Source organism: Bos indicus x Bos taurus, chromosome 1, assembly GCF_003369695.1.
Source record: "Bos indicus x Bos taurus breed Angus x Brahman F1 hybrid chromosome 1, Bos_hybrid_MaternalHap_v2.0, whole genome shotgun sequence".
NCBI classification, from domain to species: Eukaryota; Metazoa; Chordata; class Mammalia; order Artiodactyla; family Bovidae; genus Bos; species Bos indicus x Bos taurus.
The window spans coordinates 56,727,331-56,752,056 of NC_040076.1; the positions used below are offsets into that span (position 1 = coordinate 56,727,331).

Consider the following 24,726-nt stretch of genomic DNA (forward strand, 5'->3'; position numbering starts at 1 on the left):
TGCAGATGGTGACTGCAGCCATGAAATTAAAAGATGCTTACTCCTTGGAAGGAAAGTTATGACCAATCTAGATAGCATATTAAAAAGCAAAGACATTACTTTGCCAACAAAGGTTCGTCTAGTCAAGGCTATGGTTTTTCCAGTGGTCATGTATGGATATAAGAGTTGGACTATAAAGAAAGCTGAGTGCTGAAGAATTGATACTTTTGAACTGTGGTGTTGGACAAGACTCTTGAGAGTCCCTTGGACTGCAAGGAGATCCAACCAGTCCACCCTAAAGGAGATCAGTCCTGGGTGTTCACTGGAAGGACTGATGTTGAAACTGAAGCTCCAATACTTTGGCCACCTGATGCATTTGACTCATTTGAAAAGACCCTGATGATGGGAATGATTGAGGCAGGAGGAGAAGGGGACAACAGAGGATGAGATGGTTGGATGGCATCTCCGACTTGATGGACTTGGGTTTGGGTAGACTCCGGGAGATGGTGATGGACAGGGAGTCCTGGCGTGCTGCGGTTCGTGGGGTGGCAAAGAGTCGGACACGACTGAGCGACTGAACTGAACTGATCATAGCTGTAAACATTTATGTGTCTATTTTTATATATATCTTTTTGCTTGGTTGAGAGATCTCTTGAGGGTAAGTTGCAAGACTCATTTGTTTTGATCACTCTAGCATCTAGCACTGTTTCTGTCATAGTTGCGTAAAAAATACGCTTACTTTAATTAACTCTTGGTCTCTCTTTCAATTTACTTTCTTTAGCAGTATTTTATGTGTCCTCTGATTCTCCTAGACATGTACCTCTCTTACTCTACCCCAGTACACACACATACACACACAAACACATACATATACTACGATATTCCTTCATTCTCTCTTTCTTCTCATGGCACAGCTTTTCATTTTAATTGGGCTTCCCTGGAGGCTCAGACAGCAAACAAACTGCCTGCAATGCAGGAGACCCAGGTCCTGGGGAAGGGAATGGCAACCCACTCCAGGATTCTTGCCTGGAGAATCCCATGGACAGAGGAGCCTGCTGGGCTACATCCAAGGGGTTGCAAAGAGTTGGACATGACTGAACAACTAAGCACACACATAACTCAACAGCTTAAATATGAGAACATCCTTTATTTTTACATTCACTTTCAAAGTAGCTGAAGAAATACCAGTAATACTCACTTCAGCTTAGGACTGAAAGAACCTTTTTACAGCACTGTTGATGTAATCCAGAGAGAGTAGTCCTGCAATATGTACATGAACTGAATAGGTCCTCTTTTGCTATTTACAACTGTACCAAAATGTATAGCTTGGCCTGATTCATTGATAGTGAATGGGAACAGGTTGGTGTTTGGGCTACCCAGTGCCAAAGCAATCGGTGAACTGGGAGTGTGTGTGCTGTGTGTGCGTTCGTGGAGTGTTAGGGGAATGGGGGAGAATGGGAAGGTGGAAAAGTGACACTTTTTCTACTATTAACTCATTGTTGGACAAATGGAATATTGACCTGAAGATATGAATCAGTATTTCTTTACCTGATGACATGTTATAGGAATTAAGAAAGGAGCCTTATAAGCTTTTCGTAACTGACAATCTTCCACAGCTCCATGGATGAGGATGACATAAATTACTGTTTCATCATAGATATCGGTTTTGGTGTTCTTTGGTATATCTTTTACATAAATGTTACTGAGTTTTAATTGCATCTTGTAATTCCAATCCTATAAGAAAAATACAATTTCATAGTCTATTGTTTATAAAGATTAATATAAATTCCTAAAGAGTTAATTTCTAACAATACTTTAGTTCATTTTCATTCAGAGAGAAGGACAATTTCACATAAGCACCTCTTACCTCATAAGATAAATGTTCCCTGATTTTTTTGGCAGTAATAGAAAGTCCAAGTTTTAGCCACATTCTGTATTCAATGTGAGGATAAAATTGTTCAAAAGCTTCATACAAGTGATTTTTGGGGATAAAACATGTCTGGAAAAAAGAGGATGTCAACTTACTGTTTCATTCTGTGCATTCATGATTCAATGAAATGAGATTTTCTCTTATATACATGTAACATTAAATCTAATAATATTTAAATTATGCAGATTCATTTTATTGCCTGGAAACCTAATAAAATGTATTTATTTAGTAAATATTTTTACAATCTTGTCATATACTAAGTATTAAAAGGCTGTATGATTTAATGAGACTTCTTTATTATTCTTATAGATTCTGAAAAAAATAGAAAACAAAGACTCAAAGATCATTTAACCTTTTAAACTAAAGACATAAGTATTTCTAAAAACATTATTTGGGGGGAGAAAATGTTTTGGTTAGTAATAAAATTCTGATACCAACAATGATTAGACTATTGACTCTTAGGGATAAGCTGCTATGAAGACACAAGAGATTGTGTTTGTTGGTTTTAAATTCTCTTGGTAATCAGCCATGAGTAGGTTTGCTGGGTAATATAGTAAATGTGTATTTATAATAAACTGCTAAACTGTTTTCAGATGAGGCTGTAACATTTACCCTTTAGCCACTTATGAGAATTTCAGCTGATTGACATCCTTGCTAATACTTTGTGTTCAATCTATGTATTTTTAGCCAATGTAGTATGTATATAGTGATACCTTATCATGATTTTAATTTGCATTTCTCTGAACACTAATGATATTGAGCATCTTTTTCATATGTTTATGGGCCATTTGTATATTCTTTTTTTTTAATTAATTTTATTTTATTTTTAAACTTTACATAATTGTATTAGTTTTGCCAAATATCAAAATGAATCCGCCACAGGTATACATGTGTTCCCCATCCTGAACCCTCCTCCCTCCTCCCTCCCCATACCATCCCTCTGGGTCGTCCCAGTGCACCAGCCCCAAGCATCCAGTATCATGCATTGAACCTGGACTGGCATCTCGTTTCATACATGATATTTTACATTTGTATATTCTTTTATGAAGTATCTATTCAAATCCATTGCCCAATTTTAAATTCTGAAGCATAGTTGATTTACAATATTTCATTAGTTTTAGGTGTACAACATAGTGATCCAATATTATTATAGATTATACTCCATTTAAAGTTATTACAGAGTATTGACTCTATTCCCTGTGCTGTACAATATATCCTTCACACATGGTAATTTGTACCTCTTAAGCCCTAAGCAAGAGTACTGAAGTGGGTTGCCCTATTTTGTCCTACTCCCTTTCCTCTCCCTACTGATAACCACTCCTTTGTTTTCCATTTCTGTAAATCTGTTTCTGTTTTGTCATATTAACTTGTTTTATTTTTTAGATTCTGCATAAAAGTGATAACTTACAGTACTTGTCTTTCTCTGTCTTTCTATTATTTCATTAAATATAATACCCTCCAAGTCCATCCATGTTGTTGCAAATAGCATAATTTCATTCTTTTTTGGTTTAGTAATACTGTATATATATGTATATATATATATATATACACATATATATATATATACACACACACACACACAGTATTTGAGATATATATATATATCTCAAATCTTCTTTATCCATTCATTTGTTGATGGACATTTTGGTTGCTTTCACATCTTGGCTGTTATAAATAATACTACTGTGAATATGGAGGAACATGGATCTTTTCAAATTCATGTTTTTATTTTCTTCACATACCTATCTAAGAGCAGAATTCCTGGATCATATGATAGCTCTATTTTTAGTTTTTTTGAGCAACCTCCATACTGTTTTTAATAGTGGCACAAATTTACATTCCTGCCAACAGTGTAGGTTGGTGGTGTTGTTGTTCAGTCACTAAGTCATGTCTGACTCTTTTGTGACCCCATGGTCTGCAGCCTGCCAGGCTCCTCTGTCCACGGGATTTCCCAGGTAAGAACACTGGAGTGGGTTGCCACTTCCTTCTTCAGGGGATCTTCCTGACCAAGGCTCAAACCTGCGTCTCTGGCATTGGCAGGTGGATTATTTACTACTGAGCCACCAGGGAGACCTTGGAGCATTCCCTTCATCCACATCCTCACCAATATTTGTTATTTGTAGACTTTTTGATGATAGCCATTCTGACAGAGGTGAGGTGATAACTCACTGTAATATTGATTTGCATTTCTCTGATATTTACCAATGATGAGCATCTTTTCATGTGCCTGTTGACCTTCTGTATATCTTGTTTGGAAAAATATCTATTCAGGTCTTCTGCCCATTATATAATTGAGTTGTTTTGATATTGAGTTGTATGAACTGTTTATGTGTTTTGGATATTAATCTGTTATTGATCATGCAATTTGCAAATATTTTCTACTGATCAATAGGATGATTTTTTATTTTGTCAATGGTTTCCTTTTCCATGGAAAGGCTTTTAAGATTAATTAGGTATCATTTGCTTGTTTTTGCAGTTGTTTCCTTTGCCTTAGGAGACATATTCAAAAAAATATTGCTATGGTTTACATCAAAGAGTGTTCTGACTATGATCCCTTCTAGAGTTCACAGTTTACAGCCTTACATTTAGGTCTTTAATTCATTTTCAATTTTGTATTTGGTGTGAGAAAAAGTTATAATTTCATTCTTTTACACGTAGCTGTCCAGTTTTCCCAGCAAAACTTATTGAAGAGTCTGTATTTTCTCCATTGTATATTTTTGCCTTGATTTAGATTAGTTGACCACAAGTACGTAGGTTTATTTCTGGATTCTCTGTTCTGTTCCATTAATCTATGTTTCCTTTGCCTTTAGCGTCTCTTCTTTTCTTAGCTATTAATAAGGCGCGCCCCCGCCCCACCCCACCCCCGCCCACCCCAGACAACCATTTTGCCTTTTTGCATTTCTTTTTCTTGGGGATGGTCTTGATCCCTGCCTCCTGTACAATGTCATGAACCTCCATCCATAGTTCTTCAGGCACTCTGTCTATCAGATCTAATCCCTTGAATCTATTACTCCCTTCCACTGTATAATCGTAAGGGATTTGATATAGGTCATACCTGAATAGTCTAGTGGTTTTCCCTACTTTCTTCAATTTAATTCTGAATTTGGCAATAAGGAGTTCATGATCTGAGCCATAGTCAGCTCCCGGTCTTGTTTTTGCTGACTGTATAGAGCTTCACCATCTTTGGCTGAAAAGAATATAATCAGTCTGATTTTGGTATTGACCATCTGGTGATGTCCACATGTAAAGTCTTCTCTTGTGTTATTGGAAGAGGGTATTTGCTATGATCAGTGCGTTATCTTGGCAAAACTCTATTAGCCTTTGCCTGCTTCATTTTGTACTCCAAGGCCAAATTTGCCTGTTACCCCAGGTATCTCTTGCCTTCCTACTTTTGCATTCCAGGCCCCCATGATGAAAAGGACATCTCCTTTGGGTGTTAGTTCTAGAAGGTCTTGTAGGTCTTCATAGAACTGTTCAACTTCATCTTCTTCAGCGTTATTGGTTAGGGCATAGACTTGGATTACTGTGATATTGAATGGTTTGCCTTGGAAATGAACAGAGATGATTCTGTCATTTTTGAGATTGCACTCAAGTACTGCATTTTAGACTCTTTTGTTGACTATGATGGCTACTCCATTTCTTCTAAGGAATTCTTGCTCACAGTAGAAGATAAAATGGGCATCTGAATTAAAATTGCCCGTTCCAGTCCATTTTAGTTCACTAATTTCTAAAATGTCCATGTCCACTCTTGTCATTTCCTGTTTGACCACGTCTAATTTACCTTGATTCATGGACCTAACATTCCTAACAAATCAATACTTTGTTTTAAAGTCTATGTTCTTGATGCAAGTATTGTTACACAGCTTTCTTATTTCTATTTGCATGAAATATTTTTTCCCATCCCTTCACTTTCAGCCTGTGTATATCTTTAACTCTGAAGTGAGTCTCTGGTAATCAGCATTGTTTTTTATCCAATCACCTAACCCATATCTTCTGACTGGAGCATTTAGTCTATTGACATTTAAAATGATTACTGATAGGTGTGTGCTTATTGCCACTTGTTTTCTGGTTGTTTTTGCAGTTCTTCTATGTCCCTTTCTCCTTTTTTAGTTTCTTCCTTTGTGGTGTGATGATTTTCTTTAGAGGTACGTTTTATTCCTTTTTTCTCTAGTTTTATGTGTGTCTATTGTAGGTTTTTGACTTGTGCTTACTATCAGGTTCATATATGTTAACCTGTAACTAGATCTACTTGTTTTAAACAGATAGTCATTTAAGTTCAAACATATCCTAAAATTACTTTTTTTACTTCTCCCAGGCTTTATGTCTTTGATGTCATATCCCTAACTATTTATTCTAGTCCTAGTTAATTTTACAATTTTTTTGTCTTTTAATCTTGTAATAACTTAATTGACTGATCCACAGGCTTTACTATATATTTGCCTTTACTAGTGGGTTATTGTTCCTTTCTTGACCTTTGTTACTGCCATCCCCAAACTACTCTTTTTAGTTCTAAAATTTTCATTTGATTCTTTTCTTGAATATTTCCTGTCTTCTCTCATAAAGATTATATTTTTCTTTAGTTGCTTGAACATGTTTCCTTTTAGTTCTTTGAATCTATTCTTAGCTCTTAGTGTCTTCATTTAGTCCATAGTCTGGGTAATTTCAGGGTTGTTCCACTCCCCCTTTCCACATTAAGGGTCACATTTTCATGTTTCTTTGCTTGCTTAGTAATTCATCATTCCTGAAGATAAATTGTTGATATTCCAGGTTCTGTTATCTTCCTGTGATCATTGCTGATGTTTGTTGCAGTAGATCCCTTCATTTACTGTCTGATAACCTTGACTTTGTATAGGTTGTGTTTTACGATTTGTTTTGTTTAATCAGTAGAAAACTCTAGGCATTTCCCATGATTGTGTAATTTCATGGTACTTAACCTCCAAACTGAAGTCTGCCAGGGCTTGCTCTCAGGCTTGTTTTAGCAAGTGTATAGTTAGTCTTACTAGGCCATGATATTTGCTCTCACCTATGCACTCACCTACATGCCAGAGGTTTTAAAAAGTCTCTCCTTTCTATCAAGATAGAACCTTAAAATACCTCAAATCCCTGACCCTCCTTGACCTTTAACATCTCTGTTCCATTCTTAGCAATCTGGTAATGTAGTTTTGTCTCACCTTGAGCATTTGCAGCCTATCCCTCAACAAAGGACTTGTGGACCACACAGATTGCTCAGGTCTCCCTCTGTAAACTCTGATCCTATGCCCCACCCTACAGATTCCAATCTACTTTAGCTGCCACAATTTCTAATCTCTCCCATCTCAGTGCAGCAGGATCATTATTTTCCTTTTGGATTCTTATTGAACTGCAGTCAGAAACTGTCCCAGTCAGAGGGTGAAGGTGGATGTGGAGCTTATCTTGTGAGTTTCTCTGCTCTTGAGGTTTCCAGACTTAACACTGCCTGTTTTCCGATGGTTGAAAATATTTGCCTCATATATTTTGTCAAGTTATGGTTATTTATGGTAAGTGTGCCACTATGTTCTCAGTAACTTCCTTATATTCAGAAGCAAAAGGCTAAAGTATTTTTAGGCAAATGTCAGATATCATATAATTTCACTTATAAATATTCTAATATGCATTGTTGAATGATAGGGGCAAAATTTTCCTTTGCCGTCTTCCTCCCCTTCCTCTTCCCTTTTTATTCCTTTGATTTGTTAAAAAATAAATGGCTTATTGGCCTGTTGACATCCCACACTCTAGATTTAGCTAATTATTCTCTCTTGGTGTCAGTTAACTTGTTTCCTGCATTTTCTGTAAATTGGTTGGAACTAGAATTCAGGTTTTCTCTTTTCTTGTGCAAGAAGAGTCCATGGTGCTAGTACTTCTGTTGCATCAGATCATGAAGCATGTGATGCCCAGTTGCCATTATTTTAGTGATGCTAAGATTGTCTGTAGGTGATGTTAGCATGCTTTTTCATTATAAAGTGTTCCACTAACATTCCACTCAGTAGTTCTAGTATCAATTGGTGGTTATTGCATAGGTCCATTATTTCATTGGGGCTGACTAAATGGAGATATTTTAATTCTCTTATTCTACATTTATTGGCTTGAATTCTTCTATCAGAATAATTTTCCTCATCTTATTTTTTTTTTTTTTTGTAGTTTCCTTGAAAGAGTTCATAGAGGAAAGGCAAGATAAATGTTTAATTATTTCTTTTTTTAAAATAAGCAATCCATTTTCAGAGACATAAGTTGATATCCTAGCAATCTTTTTAAAATAAAAAACTTGATACCATTATCAACTTATATGAGTTTTTATATGTTTGTGGTTTTATTATTTACAGTCATTGTTCTTTTTGAATTCACATTAGGCCAGTGGGAGCCCCTGTTGCTTTGAGGATTTTGTTGTGAATTGTGTGTCAGAAACTTCTGTTCACTGTGCTCAACTTTCTATTAATAAATCCCAGCTCTTTGACTTTTTCTCTTCTTTACCCTCCAAATTGTGGTGTTGACATTTAACATATCCCATCTAATTTCCCATGAGACATCTCATATAACCAGTTTCTCTGGTTAAATCCTTGTTCCAATATGGTAGGTTAACTTTTGCAAACCATTTTGCTAGGACATTACATTGTGTACATAAAATTCTGTAACAAGTTTTATTTCTTTATTATTCCTATTTCTTAAAATATTTTCACTAGACTACAAACATATACAAATACAAAAAGAACTTTAAATTTGGTACTAGATATTTAACAAGCTATAATAATAAGACATAAGGTGACATTTTCTGACCTCTACTACAGTTTTACAGGTGGCAGAATATTTCATGGGTGCATTAGTCAAGCAGTTTAGCTCTCCTATTACTGCCCCACTGATCACAAAGTCTGTATAAGTTATCTGGTAATCTTTCTCCTCTGACTCCCAGATTATTTGATCAATTCCCAAACCTGGCTTTGATCTTTGAAGCTGTTCAAGGACAAAGAAAGAAAAAAAAATACATGTACCAGTTAACTTACCAAAACTATTTAATTTATGGCTTTTCCCTTTAACAATTTTAATATTTATATATTGCCTGAAAATATGTATTACTCATAACTTTTAAGTGAATTTATTAAATTAGCGATGACTTGCAAACAACATTCTTAAATACTCTCATCTTTCTGATTCTACCAACTCAACCAATAAATACCTGTCATAGAATAGCTAAATGCCTAACTCAAATATAAGATAAATAACAGCTTATTTTATAACTTTCAACCTTAATGCTGATCCTTTTAAAGTTTCTTGTTGTCTATGGGAAAGTATGGCTCAACAAGTGATAGCTGCTGTTATTCATTGTGTTTGAGGAAGATAATTGTTGTTTGGATAGAGCTGCTGTCCTACAAAAAGGATTAATAAAAGTCTTACCATTTAAAGATATTTATTCTCAATTATGTAATGTTTTTAACTAATGCTCACAAGTGCATTTATAAATATCTCTGCCTTACCTTTACCATGCCTGAAATAATTACATAAATTCCTTTAGGCTCATCACCTTCTTCAAATATATCATTTCCACAATCAAATGTTACAACTCTGGATCTTTCCTAAAAAATGTCACCAAATACATAAGCTATAAATAATATTTTAGCAGTGATTAGAGTTTACATTTTAATAAGTTTTATGCTTTTAAAGTAAATATTACTCAAAAAGATCTGAGACATTGTATTAGTAATAAATTTGTAAGAGAAAATAGAAATTATGACTAAAAAAGAGAAAGTAGGTATTAATGAATATATGTAATTTCAGATTGGGTATTTATACATAAATTAGAAAACAATCTAATTTAGGAATTAGAATATATGGAAAGGTAAAAATATTTCTTTGGATGAAAAATAATCTGGACAAATACAAGCTAATGGTACATATATGTCTTAGACATACTTATGCTCTAAACAGCTGATGAGGTAATAAAAATTCAATCATTCAAAATATTTTAACCAGGTGAAAAAAATATAATCGGTCTTTTGGAACTTACTAGATATAGTAAGAACAGGTTAAATCCATTTATTTGTTCATCCCAGAAACACTTATTGAACACCCAGTATGGGTACAACATGATAGGCCCTGAGTAGTCAAAAGTTTGATGAGGTAAAAATTATAGAAGGGGGGAGAGGTGTAAAGGTAATAATTGTAATGTAATTATGCTATAATAAAGGGGTATACTGGATGCAATGGTGACATCTTTGGTCCTCCAAACATAGGTTGGTCTTTTTTTTTTACTGGTATTTGACTCTAAAGCCTGCTTTTTAGAGAATGTTTCCAGAGAAGAAATAAGCAGAGGCAGTTTGGTGGGGTGGGGGTGGGGGCATTGGTGAAAACATTTTATGATCAGTATATAGCACTCGCGGAGGAATGGAATTTAAAAAGCATAAAGTTCTTGGGGTATCATGAGTGAAACAAAAGTGAAAGTATTTAGTCACTCAGTCATGTCCAATTCTTTGCAACCCCATGGACTTTAGCCTGCCAGGCTCCTCTGTCCATGGAATTTTCCAGGCAAGAATAGTGGAGTGGGTAGCCATTGCCTTCTTCAGGAGATCTTCCTGACCCAGGGGTTGAACCTGGGCCTCGTGCACTGCAGGCAGATTCTTTACCCTCTGAGTTGGGGTGTATGACATATGGATAACTAAAGGTAAAGATGGAGAGAGAGGTAGGGGGCAGATTATGGGAGAACTTTGCATGTCATTCAAAGGGATTTTGATTTTAATTTTACTCTATAGGTAATCAACAATAACAAAGAGTATCATGGGTAAACCTTTAATTTTTAAAAGATCATTTATTGGTACATTAAAGATATTACTAGCAGGGAATACAAATATTACCTGAATAAAGCTTATATGTTCTTCGTCTTTATCTAGCCATGGGATATGATAGAGTGCTTCTTCAACAGTAAGAGGTTTATATGTAGGTTGAAAATCAAGTATGTCTCTTTTTTTGGCCATTATTATCTAAAACCACCAAAGTTAAAAAAGTAGATGAACAAAACTGGTGTTAATGAAATGTTTAAAACAATTATGATTTTGTACCATTTCCTTTTCTTGATCTCCTGAGATTTCTGTTCTTCCATGGAAAATTTCAACCTATCCCCTCTTGAAGCATTTTTCTATGTTATCATTATTCTGAAGTCATAGATTATTTTTAAAAGTAAATCTTTTTACTGAAGTATACTCTTGCCTGGAAAATCCCATGGATGGAGGAGCCTGGTAGGCTGCAGTCCATGGGGTCGAAAAGAGTTGGACACGACTGAGTGACTTCACTGTCACTTTTCACTTTCAAGCATTGGAGAAGGAAATGGCAACCCACTCCAGTGTTCTCTTGCCTGGAGAATCCCAGGCACAGTGGAGCCTGGTGGGCTGCCATCTATGGGGTCACACAGTCGGACACGACTGAAGTGACTTAGCAGCAGCAGCAGAGACGTTGCTCAGTCGTGTCCGACTCTTCGCGACCCCATGGACTTCAGCCTACCAGGTTCCTCCATCCATGGGATTTTCCAGGCACGAGTACTGGAGTGGGTTGCCATTGCCTTCTCATGCAAAAGTGCACAAATCCTAAATGTCCACTCAAAGAACATTTACGACATAAAAACATCTACGTAACCATAACCAAGATTAAAAACATCCATTGCACCTTAGAATCCTCCTTGATGTTCTCTTCTAGTCATTACTTCTACCCCAAAGTAACACTCTTCTTCTATTACCATAGTTTAGCATTTGTCTAGTTTCGAGTGGTATCTGCATGAAATCAGTGAATGTACTTGTTTGTGTTTCATTTGTTCAACATTATGTTTCTGAAGTTCATCTATAATGTCCAGTTCAGTTCAGTCGCTCCGTCATGTCCGACTCTTTGCGACCCCATGAATCGCAGCATGCCAGGCCTCCCTGTTCATCACCAACTACCGGAGTTCACTGAGATTCACGTCCATCGAGTCAGTGATGCCATCCAGCCATCTCATCCTCTGTCGTCCCCTTCTCCTCCTGCCCCCAATCCCTCCCAGCATCAGAGTCTTTTCCAATGAGTCAACTCTTTGCATGAGGTGGCCAAAATACTGGAGTTTCAGCTTCAGCATCATTCCTTCCAAAGAAATCCCAGGGCTGATCTCCTTTAGAATGGACTGGTTGGATCTCCTTGCAGTCCAAGGGATTCTCAAGAGTCTTCTCCAACACCACAGTTCAAAAGCATCAATTCTTCGGTGCTCAGCCTTCTTCACAGTCCAACTCTCACATCCATACATGACCCCAGGAAAAACCATAGCCTTGACTAGACAGACCTTTGTTGGCAAACTAATGTCTCTGCTTTTCAATATGCTGTCTAGGTTGGTCATAACTTTCCTTCCAAGGAGTAAGCATCTTTTAATTTCATGGCTGCAGTCACCATCTGCAGTGATTTTGGAGCCCAAAAAAATAAAGTCTGACACTGTTTCCACTGTTTCCCCATCTATTTCCCATGAAGTGATGGGACTGGATGCCATGATCTTCGTTTTCTGAATGTCGAGCTTTAAGCCAACTTTTTCACTCTCCACTTTCACTTTCATCAAGAGGCTTTTTAGTTCCTCTTCACTTTCTGCCATAAGGGTGGTGTCATCTGCATATCTGAGGTTATTGATATTTCTCCCAGCAGTCTTGATTCCAGCTTGTCCTTCTTCCAGCCCAGCGTTTCTCATGATGTACTCTGCATATAAGTTAAATAAACAGGGTGACAATATACAGCCTTGACGAACTCCTTTTCCTATGTGGAACCAGTCTGTTGTTCCATGTCCAGTTCTAACTGTTGCTTCCTGACCTGCATACAAATTTCTCAAAAGGCAGATCAGGTGGTCTGGTATTCCCATCTCTTGAAGAATTTTCCACAGTTTATTGTGATCCACACAGTCAAAGGCTTTGGCATAGTCAATAAAGCAGAAATAGATGTTTTTCTGGAACTCTCTTGCTTTTTCCATGATCCAGCGGATGTTGGATTACATTTAGCATCCTAAAATATAACACTGTAATTTGAATTTATACCAGTTTAACTCCTGTAACATACAAAACTCTGTTCTCTAACAGTTCCATCCTTACCCCTTGTAGTTGACGTCACAAAATTACATCTTTGTATGTTGTCTATCCAAAACATAAACGAATATTTTTTAAACGTTTTCATCTCTTTAATTATGTAGAAAACAAAGTATAACATTATAAGTCAGAGATATAATACTGCTAGCTTTTAGACAAAGAGTTACTTTTTAAAATGTATTAGCGTCTTAAATCATGTAGAAAACAAAAAGTAGAGTCAGACACTGTTATTACAACACTATTAGCTTTAATAATTGCCCATGTACTTACCTGTATTGAGGTTTTTATTTCCTCATATGGATTTGAGTTATTGTCCAGTGTCCTTTCATTTCCATCTGCATGACATCTTTTAGCATTTCTTTCAGGGCAGGTATAGTGGTAATGAACTCCCTCAGCTTTTGTTTGAGAATGTCTTCATTTTCCTCTCATTTCTAAAAGACAGTTTTGCTGGATATAAGGTTCTTAGTTGATTTCTGCTGCTGCTGTTTAGTCACTAAGTTGTGTCTGACTCTTTGCGACCCCAGGGACTGTAGCCCACCAGGTTCCTGGATCCATGGGATTTCCCAGACAAGAACACTGGAGTGGGTTGCTATTTTCTTCTTCAGAGGATCTTCCCAGCCCATGGGTCAAACCTATGTCTTCTGCTTGGCAGGCAACTTCTTTACCACTTAGCCAGCTGGGAAGCCCTCTTACTTGACTACTTTTTTTCTTTTAGTACTTTGAACATATCAGCCCACTTTCTTCTGGTCTCCAAAATTTCTGATGAGAAATCTGATGATGATCTTATTGAGGATCCCTTGTATGTGATGAGTTTTTAATCTTTCGCTGATTTCAAAGTTCTCTTCAGCAATTTGGTTATAATATGTCTTGGTGTAGGTCTATTTGAGTTCATCTTACTTGAAGTTCACTGAGCTTCTTAGATGTTAATATTCATGCTTGGTATAAAGTTTAGAAAGTTTTAAGCCAATACTTCTTTAAATTTCCTCTCTGTTCCTTTCTCTCCCTCTCTCTCGTCTTCATGGGACATCTACAATGCATATGTTGGTCCACTGATGGTTTCTCACTGGTCCCTTAGACTCTGTTCACTTTTCTTCAATCTTTTTCTTTCTATTCCTCACATAATATAATTTCCATGGTCCTGTTTTCAAGGTGACTTGTTTTTCTACCTGATTAAATATGCCTTTTAGTTCCTGCTACATGTGTGTTACATATCTATTACCTTGAGTTCAAGCTTAAGGATTTAGAGTTTCTAATTACTACTGTGAATACAATATTTTTCCACATTTTCTTTAGTTGTGGAATATTTTTAATGTTGATCTTGTTTCTGGAAGCCCTGTTGAATTATTTTATTGGTCCCATATTATTGATTTGAAGTTAATTCTCAGGGTTTTAGATTAAACAATGAATAAACAGTAATAGTTTTGTCCATTCTCCAAAACTTTCGTGTTTCAAGTTCCTTTTGTTTTTCTGCTAAGACCTACAAACACAGCTTTCACTTCTTGGAATGAACTATTCATTCTTATTTTTTCCCAACTTTAATGGAAATATTGCTTAATGTTTTGCCATCTAATACAATGTTTGCTTCATATTTTTAATATATATTCTTTATCTAGTTAAGAATTGCTATTTCTTTTATTAGCCTTTGAACATTCTGAATAGAGTTGAATTTTATCAAATGACTTGTCTTCTTTGATCTCTCAATAAGTGAGTTATATAGCTATTTTGGGAGATAAAACCTTTTTAGTTATAGCATATCATGCTTTGCCTATACTGCCAGATTCAATTAGCTACTATTACGATAAAAACGTTTTATATATGTATTCACAAGTATAATAGCTTTATTTTTTTTCTTATACTATTCCTGATTTGGGGCATAAATTTTATACTTACAGAATGAGTTGGGACCCTCTCTATCTTTTTACATTTCCCAATACCATTTAAACAACTTGAAGAAAGAAAATTTAATTAATTTTAACCCTATAATTGAGTGTTCTTATAAATTACAGTTTCTCTGGGAAAATTATTTCGGAGTCACAGATAATTGCCAGGAACATACTAATACCCAGTCTAGCCTAGGATGAGAAAAGATTTCATTATACCTTTGTTTTGGGTACAAAGCATAGAAAGATGTGGTCCCTCATTGCAGCAAGAAAGGAAAGAGAAGGTGACCACTAGAGTTTCAGGAAGGAAGCTCTTCTGGTAGGTATTTTTCTTTAGACAATTATTTTAAGTTATGCATTTACATTGCAGAAATGGCCTATATTGGAAAGGACTGAAAGCAGGTTTGAAGATCATAAATGACTAACAAGTAAGTATATTTGCTTTGAAAATATTCCACCATACCTTATTAATTTCAGAACCTTCAATTTTATGAAGAATGCCTTTTAATCTGAAAACTTTAACAATTTCTCTAGCCAAACTGAGCATGACATTAATCTCCTCCTTTGTTTTCATAGTGACAGCAATTTCTGGGTGATCATACTCTAAGTAGCCTGAAAAATAACAAAATATTTTCAAATGAAATAGGACATTGCTTAAATATTTCATGTGGACAGTAAGCTAATATTTATTTTCTAAACCCATGGAGCACAACCCTTATCACAGGGAAATGTATCTCTCCCTAAAGAGATTTCTGCAATTAATCAAAATTCACCCATAATTGCACAGTTCTGCCTGACATTTCCTTGTCGGCAGCCCATGCTCTATCTAAGCCCATGAAGAAGGACAGACAACCCTAGTCCTAGGATTAACAGTTATACTAATGCACCTAAACTGGACACTGAGAGGCTCTCCTGGGCTCTAGGTCTAAAGTTTATGACCCAATTTTTTATTCTGTTTGAATCAAGATTTCAGATGATAGATTTTGTGCTTAAACATGGCTTCTGATCAAATCCTCTCACTCATTCTGGGTCATTTCCACCCATCCTGCCTGGGCATCTAGATGATGCATCCATCTATGTTCTTCTGCTAATACGATGTGGATTCCTGGGTGCCCATGAGAGTTTCATCCACTTAGGAGTTTTTCTTGGTCATGACCTCTTGTCTGGCTTGACAACTATCTGCTGTGAAAGATCTCTCATGATTGGGCTCATTGCAGATTTGCTGTGTTCTTTTACTGTCCACCATCTGGTACCAAACTCCCTTTTCTGAACATAATAAACACTATGCCGTAGAGATGTCTGTCTCACTCCCAGGATTTGTCTTGCACTAGGACCATGACCTGGCACAATTCAGAGAACAGGCTGTTGTCACGTTTGAGCACTGAGCCTTCTAGCAGCCAAACCAGCAATTCCATGAGATTCTGTTCTGATTTCAACTCATTTTAAAGCCTAAATCCTCAGATGGCAACTCTGTGGCAACAGGAGAAAAAAAATAACTTCTTTCCTTGTGTTGCTCAAAACAGTACGTTTGGAAGAAAATAGAATTTATAGTGTGATAAAGACATGCACAATCATGGCATGCTAATGTGTTTTCTTTAAACAGAAACAAAAAGGTCTTCATTGTCACATAAGGCAGAAAAAACAAATGTGGAGGGGTAATATTACACTATTCTCATTCAGTCAAAGATATGATCATGTTGATTGTTGGAGTTATTCACTTTATTATTGATAATAAGTAGATCTCCTCAAAGATCAGTTTAGTTATCAAAACCATTTCCTCTCTAAAGGAATGATGATAAACAAATGGTCATGCTAGATCTTTAAGGTGAGAGGTACCTACCTAGTTCTTTCATAGCATGTCCTGTGTTCTTCGTTACCCTCCTTAATAACATCTACGGAACAAAAGAAATGTTATTCCTATTGGAAAACAATTGATTAATTTTTTACCTAAATTAATAACTGTCAAGAAAAATATGATGGAAACTTTTCTGGAATTAGAATTGAATTTTGTGCATGCGTGCCAAGTCACTTCAGTCATGTCCAACTCTTTGCAATGCTATGGACTGTAAACCGCCAGGCTCCTCTGTCCATGGGATTCTTCAGGCAAGAATACTGGAGTGGGTTGCCGTGTCCTCCTCCAGGGGATCATCTTGACTCTGGAACTGAACCCATGTCTCTTGTGTCTCCTGCATTACCAGGCGGGTTCTCTATCACTAGTGCCACCTGAGAATTTTGTGCAATGAATTTTATTTTACTCCAGCAAGAGTGGTGGAGAGGATGAGAAGTGGCATTACCTAGGCTGACTTTGAGAAGCCCAAAGGTAAGTCATATATTTTTTCTTAAAGTAACTTACTTTAGGATACTGTTGATTCTGAAAAAATACAGGCATGTGAGGTATTTCCCATTCAATTTTTGAGAATCTCTGAATTTAGGAAATACATGTGGTTTCCAACCTTAAATGAGATAGAAGTTTTAACCAAAATATGTGAGAGCAGAAATGAAGACTGAAACTGCCCAATATCTTAAATATTCAAGTTCTTTTGTATTTCCTACTGTGTATCCTCAGTATGAGTGAGTATAAAAGGTAACAAAATTCAGCAAAGTTGTTTTAAAGTTACAGGTGGTAAATAGAGAAAAGATACAGTGATTTGTGTTCAACTACATATTGAGTGTTCAATGTTCTCAGCTACATAACTTTGGGCACATGACATATAGCATTAAAATGTTCTAAATTATCTTGAAAGATGACTGTCTAATTTCACTCGATGATAAACTTAGGGGCACAGTGTTAATCTGACTCAATTGAGAAAATGAAAAATAAGATATAGAACTTAGGCCTTAGCATTCTGTTTGCTGTTTACTAGTTGTGTATGTGACTTTGGACATAACCATTAAATTGGCTTCATTTCTTGGCTTCATTTTTCTCATCTGTTGTTGGGGTCCTTTAATGGACTGGGACCTGGCAGTCCAGAGGTGATGATCCTATCAAGCTACCAATGGTATTTTTCACAGAGCTAGAACAAATAATTTCACAATTTGTATGGAAATACAAAAAACCTCAAATAGCCAAAGCAATCTTGAGAAAGAAGAATGGAACTGGAGGAATCAACCTGCCTGACTTCAGACTCTACTACAAAGCCACAGTCATCAAGACAGTATGGTACTGGCACAAAGACAGAAATAGAGATCAATGGAACAAAATAGAAAGCCCAGAGATAAACCCACGCACCTATGGACACCTTATCTTTGACAAAGGAGGCAAGAATATACAATGGATTAAAGACAACCTCTTTAACAAGTGGTGCTGGGAAAACTGGTCAACCACTTGTAAAAGAATGAAACTAGAACACTTTCTAACACCATACACAAAAATAAACTCAAAATGGATTAAAGATCTATATGTAAGACCAGAAACTATAAAACTCCTGCTGCTGCTGCTGCTAAGTCGCTTCAGTCGTGTCTGACTCTGTGCAATCCCATAGACAGTAGCCCACCAGGCTCCCCCGTCACTGGGATTCTCCAGGCAAGAACACTGGAGTGGGTTGCCATTTCCTTCTCCAATGCATGAAAGTGAAAAGTGAAAGGGAAGTCGCTCAGTCGTGTCTGACTCTAGCAACCCCATGGACTGCAGCCTACCAGGCTCCTCCGTCCATGGGATTTTCCAGGCAAAAGTTCTGGAGTGGGGTGCCATTGCCTTCTCCTAGAGGAGAACATAGGCAAAACACTCTCTGACATAAATCACAGCAGGATCCTCTATGACCCACCTCCCAGAATATTGGAAATAAAAGCAAAAATAAACAAATGGGACCTAATTAAAGTTAAAAGCTTCTGCACAACAAAGGAAACTATAGGCAAGGTGAAAAGACAGCCTTCAGAATGGGAGAAAATAATAGCCAAGGAAGCAACTGACAAACAACTAATCTCAAAAATATACAAGCAACTCCTGCAGCTCAATTCCAGAAAAATAAAAGACCCAATCAAAAAATGGGCCAAAGAACAAAATAGACATTTCTCCAAAGAAGACATACAGATGGCTAACAAACACATGAAAAGATGCTCAACATCACTCATTATCAGAGAAATGCAAATCAAAACCACAATGGGGTACCATTTCATGCCAGTCAGAATGGCTGTGATCCAAAAGTCTACAAGCAATAAATGCTGGAGAGGGTGTGGAGAAAAGGGAACCCTCTTACACTGTTGATGGGAATGCAAACTAGTATAGCCACTATGGGGAACAGTGTGGAGATTCCTTAAAAAACTGGAAATAGAACTGCCTTATGATCCAGCAATCCCACTGCTGGGCACACACACTGAGGAAACCAGAAGGGAAAGAGACATGTGTACCCCAATGTTCATCACAGCACTGTTTATAATAGCCAGGACATGGAAGCAACCTAGATGTCCATCAGCAGATGAATGGATGAGAAAGCTGTGGTACATATACACAATGGAGTATTACTCAGCCATTAAAAAGAGTACATTTGAATCAGTTCTAATGAGGTGGATGAAACTGGAGCCAATTATACAGAGTGATGTAAGCCAGAAAGAAAAACACCAATACAGTATACTAACGCATATATATGGAATTTAGAAAGATGGTAATGATAACCCTGTATGCGAGACAGCAAAACAGACACAGATGTACAGAACAGTCTTTTGGACTCTGTGGGAGAGGGAGAGGGTGGGATGATTTGGGAGAATGGCATTGAAACATGTATAATACCATATATGAAATGAATCGCCAGTCCAAGTTTAGTGCATGATACAGGATGCTTGGGGCTGGTGCACTGGGACGACCCAGAGGGATGATACGGGGAGGGTGGAGAGATGGGGGTTTGAGATGGGGAACATGTGTATACCTGTAGCAGATTCATGTTGATGTATGGCAAAACCAATATAATATTGTAAAGTAATTAACCTCCAATTAAAATAAATAAATTTATATTAAAAAAAAAGAAAATGAAAGAGAGAAAGAGGCTGACACTCCCTGGTTTACGCAGAAAACCAATAAAGTCCTTAACACAGGACTTGCATCTCTCATGAAGGCACTGGGCACCCTCTCGAGGCAGGGTGAAGGCACAGGGCGCCTTCTTGAGGGAGTCTTAGAAGCCCGGGCAGGAGAGTGAGCAAGATGGGTCTCTGCACTCCAAGGAATCAGCCAAAGAGAAAGAGAGAGAGAGAGGGAAAGAAAGAAAGAAAGACAGACAGACAGACATGGGGACCCAAGCTCTGATGGAGCAAAGGTGCTTTAATGATTTTTCTGTGAGTATATATAGGCTGTAGTACAAGAAGTTTCTTTCATCAATGATAAAGATCAGAAAACCAAATGTACAGTAACTGTTACCAAGGGAACAAGGGATGATGATGGTCACAAGGTCAGGAGACAATCCATATCTCAAGAAAGGGGATCGAGATTAAGCAGTTTTGTCATATAGAGAATGTTTACTAAAGGAGATTCAAGCCTGTCTCACACAACGACCCCAGTTCGTGGGAGCAGCGTGCTGTTCTGCTTAAAAAGAAACAAAGGACCTGTGAGAAACAGCATGTAGGAATCCTCCTGTTAAACATTCCCTGACAATCTGTAAAATGAGGGAATTAGATATGGTTTCCCTCTAAATAAGTTAGTGGTACTTCTTTCTACTTGTCAGATCCCCATCCTTCATTTTTACTATTTACTGTGGGAAAATCAAGCATATAGAGAAACAGAAGGAGCTTTGGAAATTATGAGGAGGGTCTGTCTGCTCAATCCTGCCATCACTTATCATCCTGCAGTATTTCCTATTTAATGCATCTTAGCCTGATAGATCCTGAAACTTGCTTTGAGAGAAGCTGATTTGTGCACATGGGTTTCATGATAGCTCCAAAAGGACCAAAATGTGTGCTCCAAGAGGCTCATGACTTGTTTTTTTGTTTTTGTTTTTGTTTTACTCATCCGAAGTATACAATTAAATGGTTTTTAATACATTCATGGTATTGTGCAATCATCCTCACAATCAATTTTAAAACATCTTCATCCTCCAAAAAGAAATTTCATAACCATTACAGTTCCTCCTCATCCACACCCAACCCCCCACCCCCAGCCATAGGCAACCAGTAGTCTATTTTCTGTCTGTACAGATTTGCCTGTTCTGGACATTTCTTATATATTGAATCATACTATAAGTGCTTTGTGACTATCTTCTTTCAGTTAGCATGCTTTCAAAGTTCATTCATGCTATAGTATCAATATTTCATCCTTTTTATTGCTTAATAATATTAGTATTCCATTGTGCAATTACATCACATTTTATTTATCAGTTCAACAGCTGATAGACATGTGGGTTGTCTCAACTTTTTGGCTGGTATGAATAATGCTGTTTATAATAGTCAAGACATGGAAGCAACCTAAATGTCCATTGACAGATAAATGGATAAAGATGATGCGGCACATATACACAATGGAATACTATTTAGCCATAATAAGAAGAAAATACTCTTATTTGCAGAAACATAGATGGACCTAGAGGAGCCTCATAACTTGCTAATGTGTCATAGATACTTCAGTAAGGAGTCACCTGAGTAATATAAATGTAGATTCGTTTCTGTTTTTGCAAAAATTTCTCAGTAAACCAGGAGTCAGAGATCACCTCTACATATATAGAAAGAAGACACGATGGGTGAGGGCAACTGAGGAGTGAGGGAAATAAACCATTTTCTTAGTATTTAAAGTTTTCCTCACCTGTTTAACCTGTTTAGAACTTGCAATCTTATCAATTATAGTCATTATATCGGCTTCGCCTTGGACATATCCTTTTAGTATAGCATATCTAAAGGACAGCTGATGACTCATCCTTTTATCTAATATTTGCAGCAACCTTGGTGTTACAAGCTGAAAAAACAAGACTATATTTAATAAAATTTGTACAAATTGTGGTTGATTTTATGTTGGCTAGTTTAAAATAGGTAGTAATAAGAAATGACATTCTCTCTGGTAACTATAGCAACTTGTCAAGATTCTTAGTTATTTTATTCACAGAATTTCTGTAACTTCGTGGCTAGAGCTACTTCCCCATAACTAATAATATTAGATGCCTATGTGAAGTTAAGACTTTGTTTTTCACTTATTTCCATTGTAGAGAATTGCATGATATTTTAAGTGGTTTTATTCTTGGAAAACAACGTGGTTGATCTTCTGGGCTTAGGTCACAAAATGACTGTCTATGAAGTATTGCCACTTTTACCGACTAAACCTCCCACTAAACTTTTCACTAGATGCTTCATAGTTAATGGAGTTAGAGCTCACCACAACTATGGTCCTTATTTGACCCCACAATTAACTTCTCATTGTTTCTTTGCTGCGGGTTTAAGTCTCCAGCTTATCTGTCACCACTGTACTGTCTGTCTCCTAACTTCAGCAGAACTGGCCAATCCCTACATTTTCCTGTCTTTGCTCCACAGTGCTCCACACTCATACAGAAAACAATTACTTGTTATATTGCTATAGAAAGACACATTAGACAATTAAAGGTCATTTAGATGCTGTGATTTCATAATACTGTAAGTTTATAGAACACAAAGTGTGTATTTTTCAGTTCCTTAATTTGTATGAATATATACTACTTGCATTGTCACTACAAACACACATGATTTGCTTTGCTAATTCCTATCATTTATTTCAGGTATTCATAAGAATAAATGTTACTTTGGGGTTTCCATGTGCTTTCTACTAAAAGGAAAGGCTGTGATGAGTATTTCTTTACTTTCGTGTGCTAAATGAATTTCTAATATAATTTAGATATTCATAATATAATCTGTTATGAGACTTAACTTGTCAAAAGAATCTAAATATAAACATCAGCCCAACAGAAAGTGGAAACCACAAAACTAGTAAGCTGATTTTCATCCATATTTCATGAAGTAGTTAGGAGAAATTTGAAACTGTTTGATTTAATAGTTTTTTACCTTCAAAATGCGTAGGATGCGAAGAAATCTAACAATTTTCATAATGATGACTATTTGGACCAAATCAAAAATATAATAGTTAATGGAATTTGTCTCAATCAGCATTACATCTATGATGCCAACTAACGTAATTGTTAGCTCAAATAGATTCCAGGCATGGAAAAAATATTCCTTCCTCATTGCTGCTATCTGTTGATTTAAAAAGAAATTGTACTACCTTATTTGTTTTTGCTTTCACAACATTATTTTCCATAATAACTTAAACATGAATAGTTAAGTTTTTCTCTGATCTACCTTAAGACTCTACTTGTCTGAAATACTAGCAAGTGATCACATCAACTTGAAATTAAATGGTTAAAACATTGAAGCATCTATTCCAAGACAGAAAATATTCAAAATACCTACTAATTCATTCATTCTTTATTTATTTAAAAATATTTTATTGAAATCTTACTATATAAATAAGCAGGTCAAGAAGCAACAGTTAGAATCAGGCATGGAATAATGGACTGGTTCAAAATTGGGAAAGGAATACATCAAGGCTCTATATTGTCACCCTGTTTATTTAACTTATATGCAGAGTACATCATGCAAAATGCCAGGCTGGATGAATCACAAGCTGGAATCAAGATTGCTGGGAGAAACATAAACAACCTCAGATATACAGATGATATCCACTCTAATGGCAGAAAGTGAAGAGGAACTAAAGAGCCTCTTGATGAGGGTGAAAGAGGAGAGTGAAAGAGCAGGCTTAAAACTCAACATTCAAAAAACAAAGATCACAGCATCTGGTCCCATCATTTCATGGCAAATAGATGGGCAAAAAGTGGAAACAGTGTTAGATATTATCTTCTTGGGCTCCAAAGAAGTCCAAGTCACTGTGGATGCTGACGGCAACCATGAAATTAAAAGATGTTGCTCCTTGGAAGAAAAGCTATAACAAACCTAGACAGCATATTAAAAAGCAGAGACATTACTTTGCCAACAAAGGTCCACATAGTCAAAGCTATGGTATTTCCAGTAGTCATGTACAGATGTGAGAGTTGGACCATAAGAAGGCTGAGGGCTGAAGAAGTGATATGTTCAAATTGTGCTGGAGAAGACTCTAGAGAGTCCCTTGGATATCAGGGAGATCAAACCAGTTAATCCTTAAGGAAATCAACTCTGAGTATTCACTGGAAGAACTGATGCTGAAGCTGAAACACCAATACCTTGGCCACCTGATACAGAGTCTGCTGCTGCTGCTGCTGCTAAGTCACTTCAGTCGTGTCCAACTCTGTGCGACCCCAGAGACGGCAGCCCACCAGGCTCCCCCGTCCCTGGGATTCTCCAGGCAAGAACACTGGAGTGGGTTGCCATTTCCTTCTCCAATGCATGAAAGGGAAAAGTGAAAGTGAAGTCGCTCAGTCGTGTCCAACTCTTCGAGACCCCATGGTCTACAGCCTACCAGGCTCCTCCGTCCATGGGATTTTCCAGGCAAGAGTACTGGAGTGGGGTGCCATTGCCTTCTCCAGATGCAGAGTCAACTCATTGGAAAAGACTTTGATGCTGGGAAAGACTGAGGGCAGGAGAAGTGGGTGACAGAGGATGAGACAGTTGCACAGCATCACCAACTCAATATACATCAATTTGAGCAAACTCCAGGAAATAGTGAAGGATAGGTAAGCCTGGTGTACTGCAGTCCATGGGGTCGCAAAGAGTCAGACAGGACTTAGTGACTGAAGAACAACTGTAACTAAGAGTGGGAACAGTCAAAAATGATTGTGGATTCTAGCCTGTGAAATTAGATTTCCAGTGGAACTTTGAAGGAAGAGTAGGTTTAGAGATGATAAACTTATTTTGAATAAATTATTTGAGATGTTGTTTTGTTGTAGAGACCCAGTCATCAGTTGTTTATATGATCTGAGGC

The 24,726-nt window shown here is 36.9% G+C and overlaps 1 protein-coding gene across 1 annotated transcript in view; it reads right to left on the reverse strand.

Annotated features, from left to right (window-relative positions):
- The window catches only part of SLC9C1 (solute carrier family 9 member C1), a gene marked incomplete at its 5' end in the record, with an annotated part of 104,709 nt that overhangs the window by 10,670 nt on the left and 69,313 nt on the right, over positions 1–24,726 (reverse strand). The window contains 9 exons of the mRNA XM_027550609.1: positions 1,528–1,713; positions 1,847–1,978; positions 8,699–8,872; positions 9,394–9,492; positions 10,768–10,893; positions 15,337–15,485; positions 16,714–16,765; positions 21,595–21,744; positions 22,818–23,006. Of these exons, the coding sequence (XP_027406410.1) occupies positions 1,528–1,713; positions 1,847–1,978; positions 8,699–8,872; positions 9,394–9,492; positions 10,768–10,893; positions 15,337–15,485; positions 16,714–16,765; positions 21,595–21,744; positions 22,818–23,006 (1,257 nt within the window). The remainder of the gene's footprint in view (positions 1–1,527; positions 1,714–1,846; positions 1,979–8,698; positions 8,873–9,393; positions 9,493–10,767; positions 10,894–15,336; positions 15,486–16,713; positions 16,766–21,594; positions 21,745–22,817; positions 23,007–24,726) is intronic.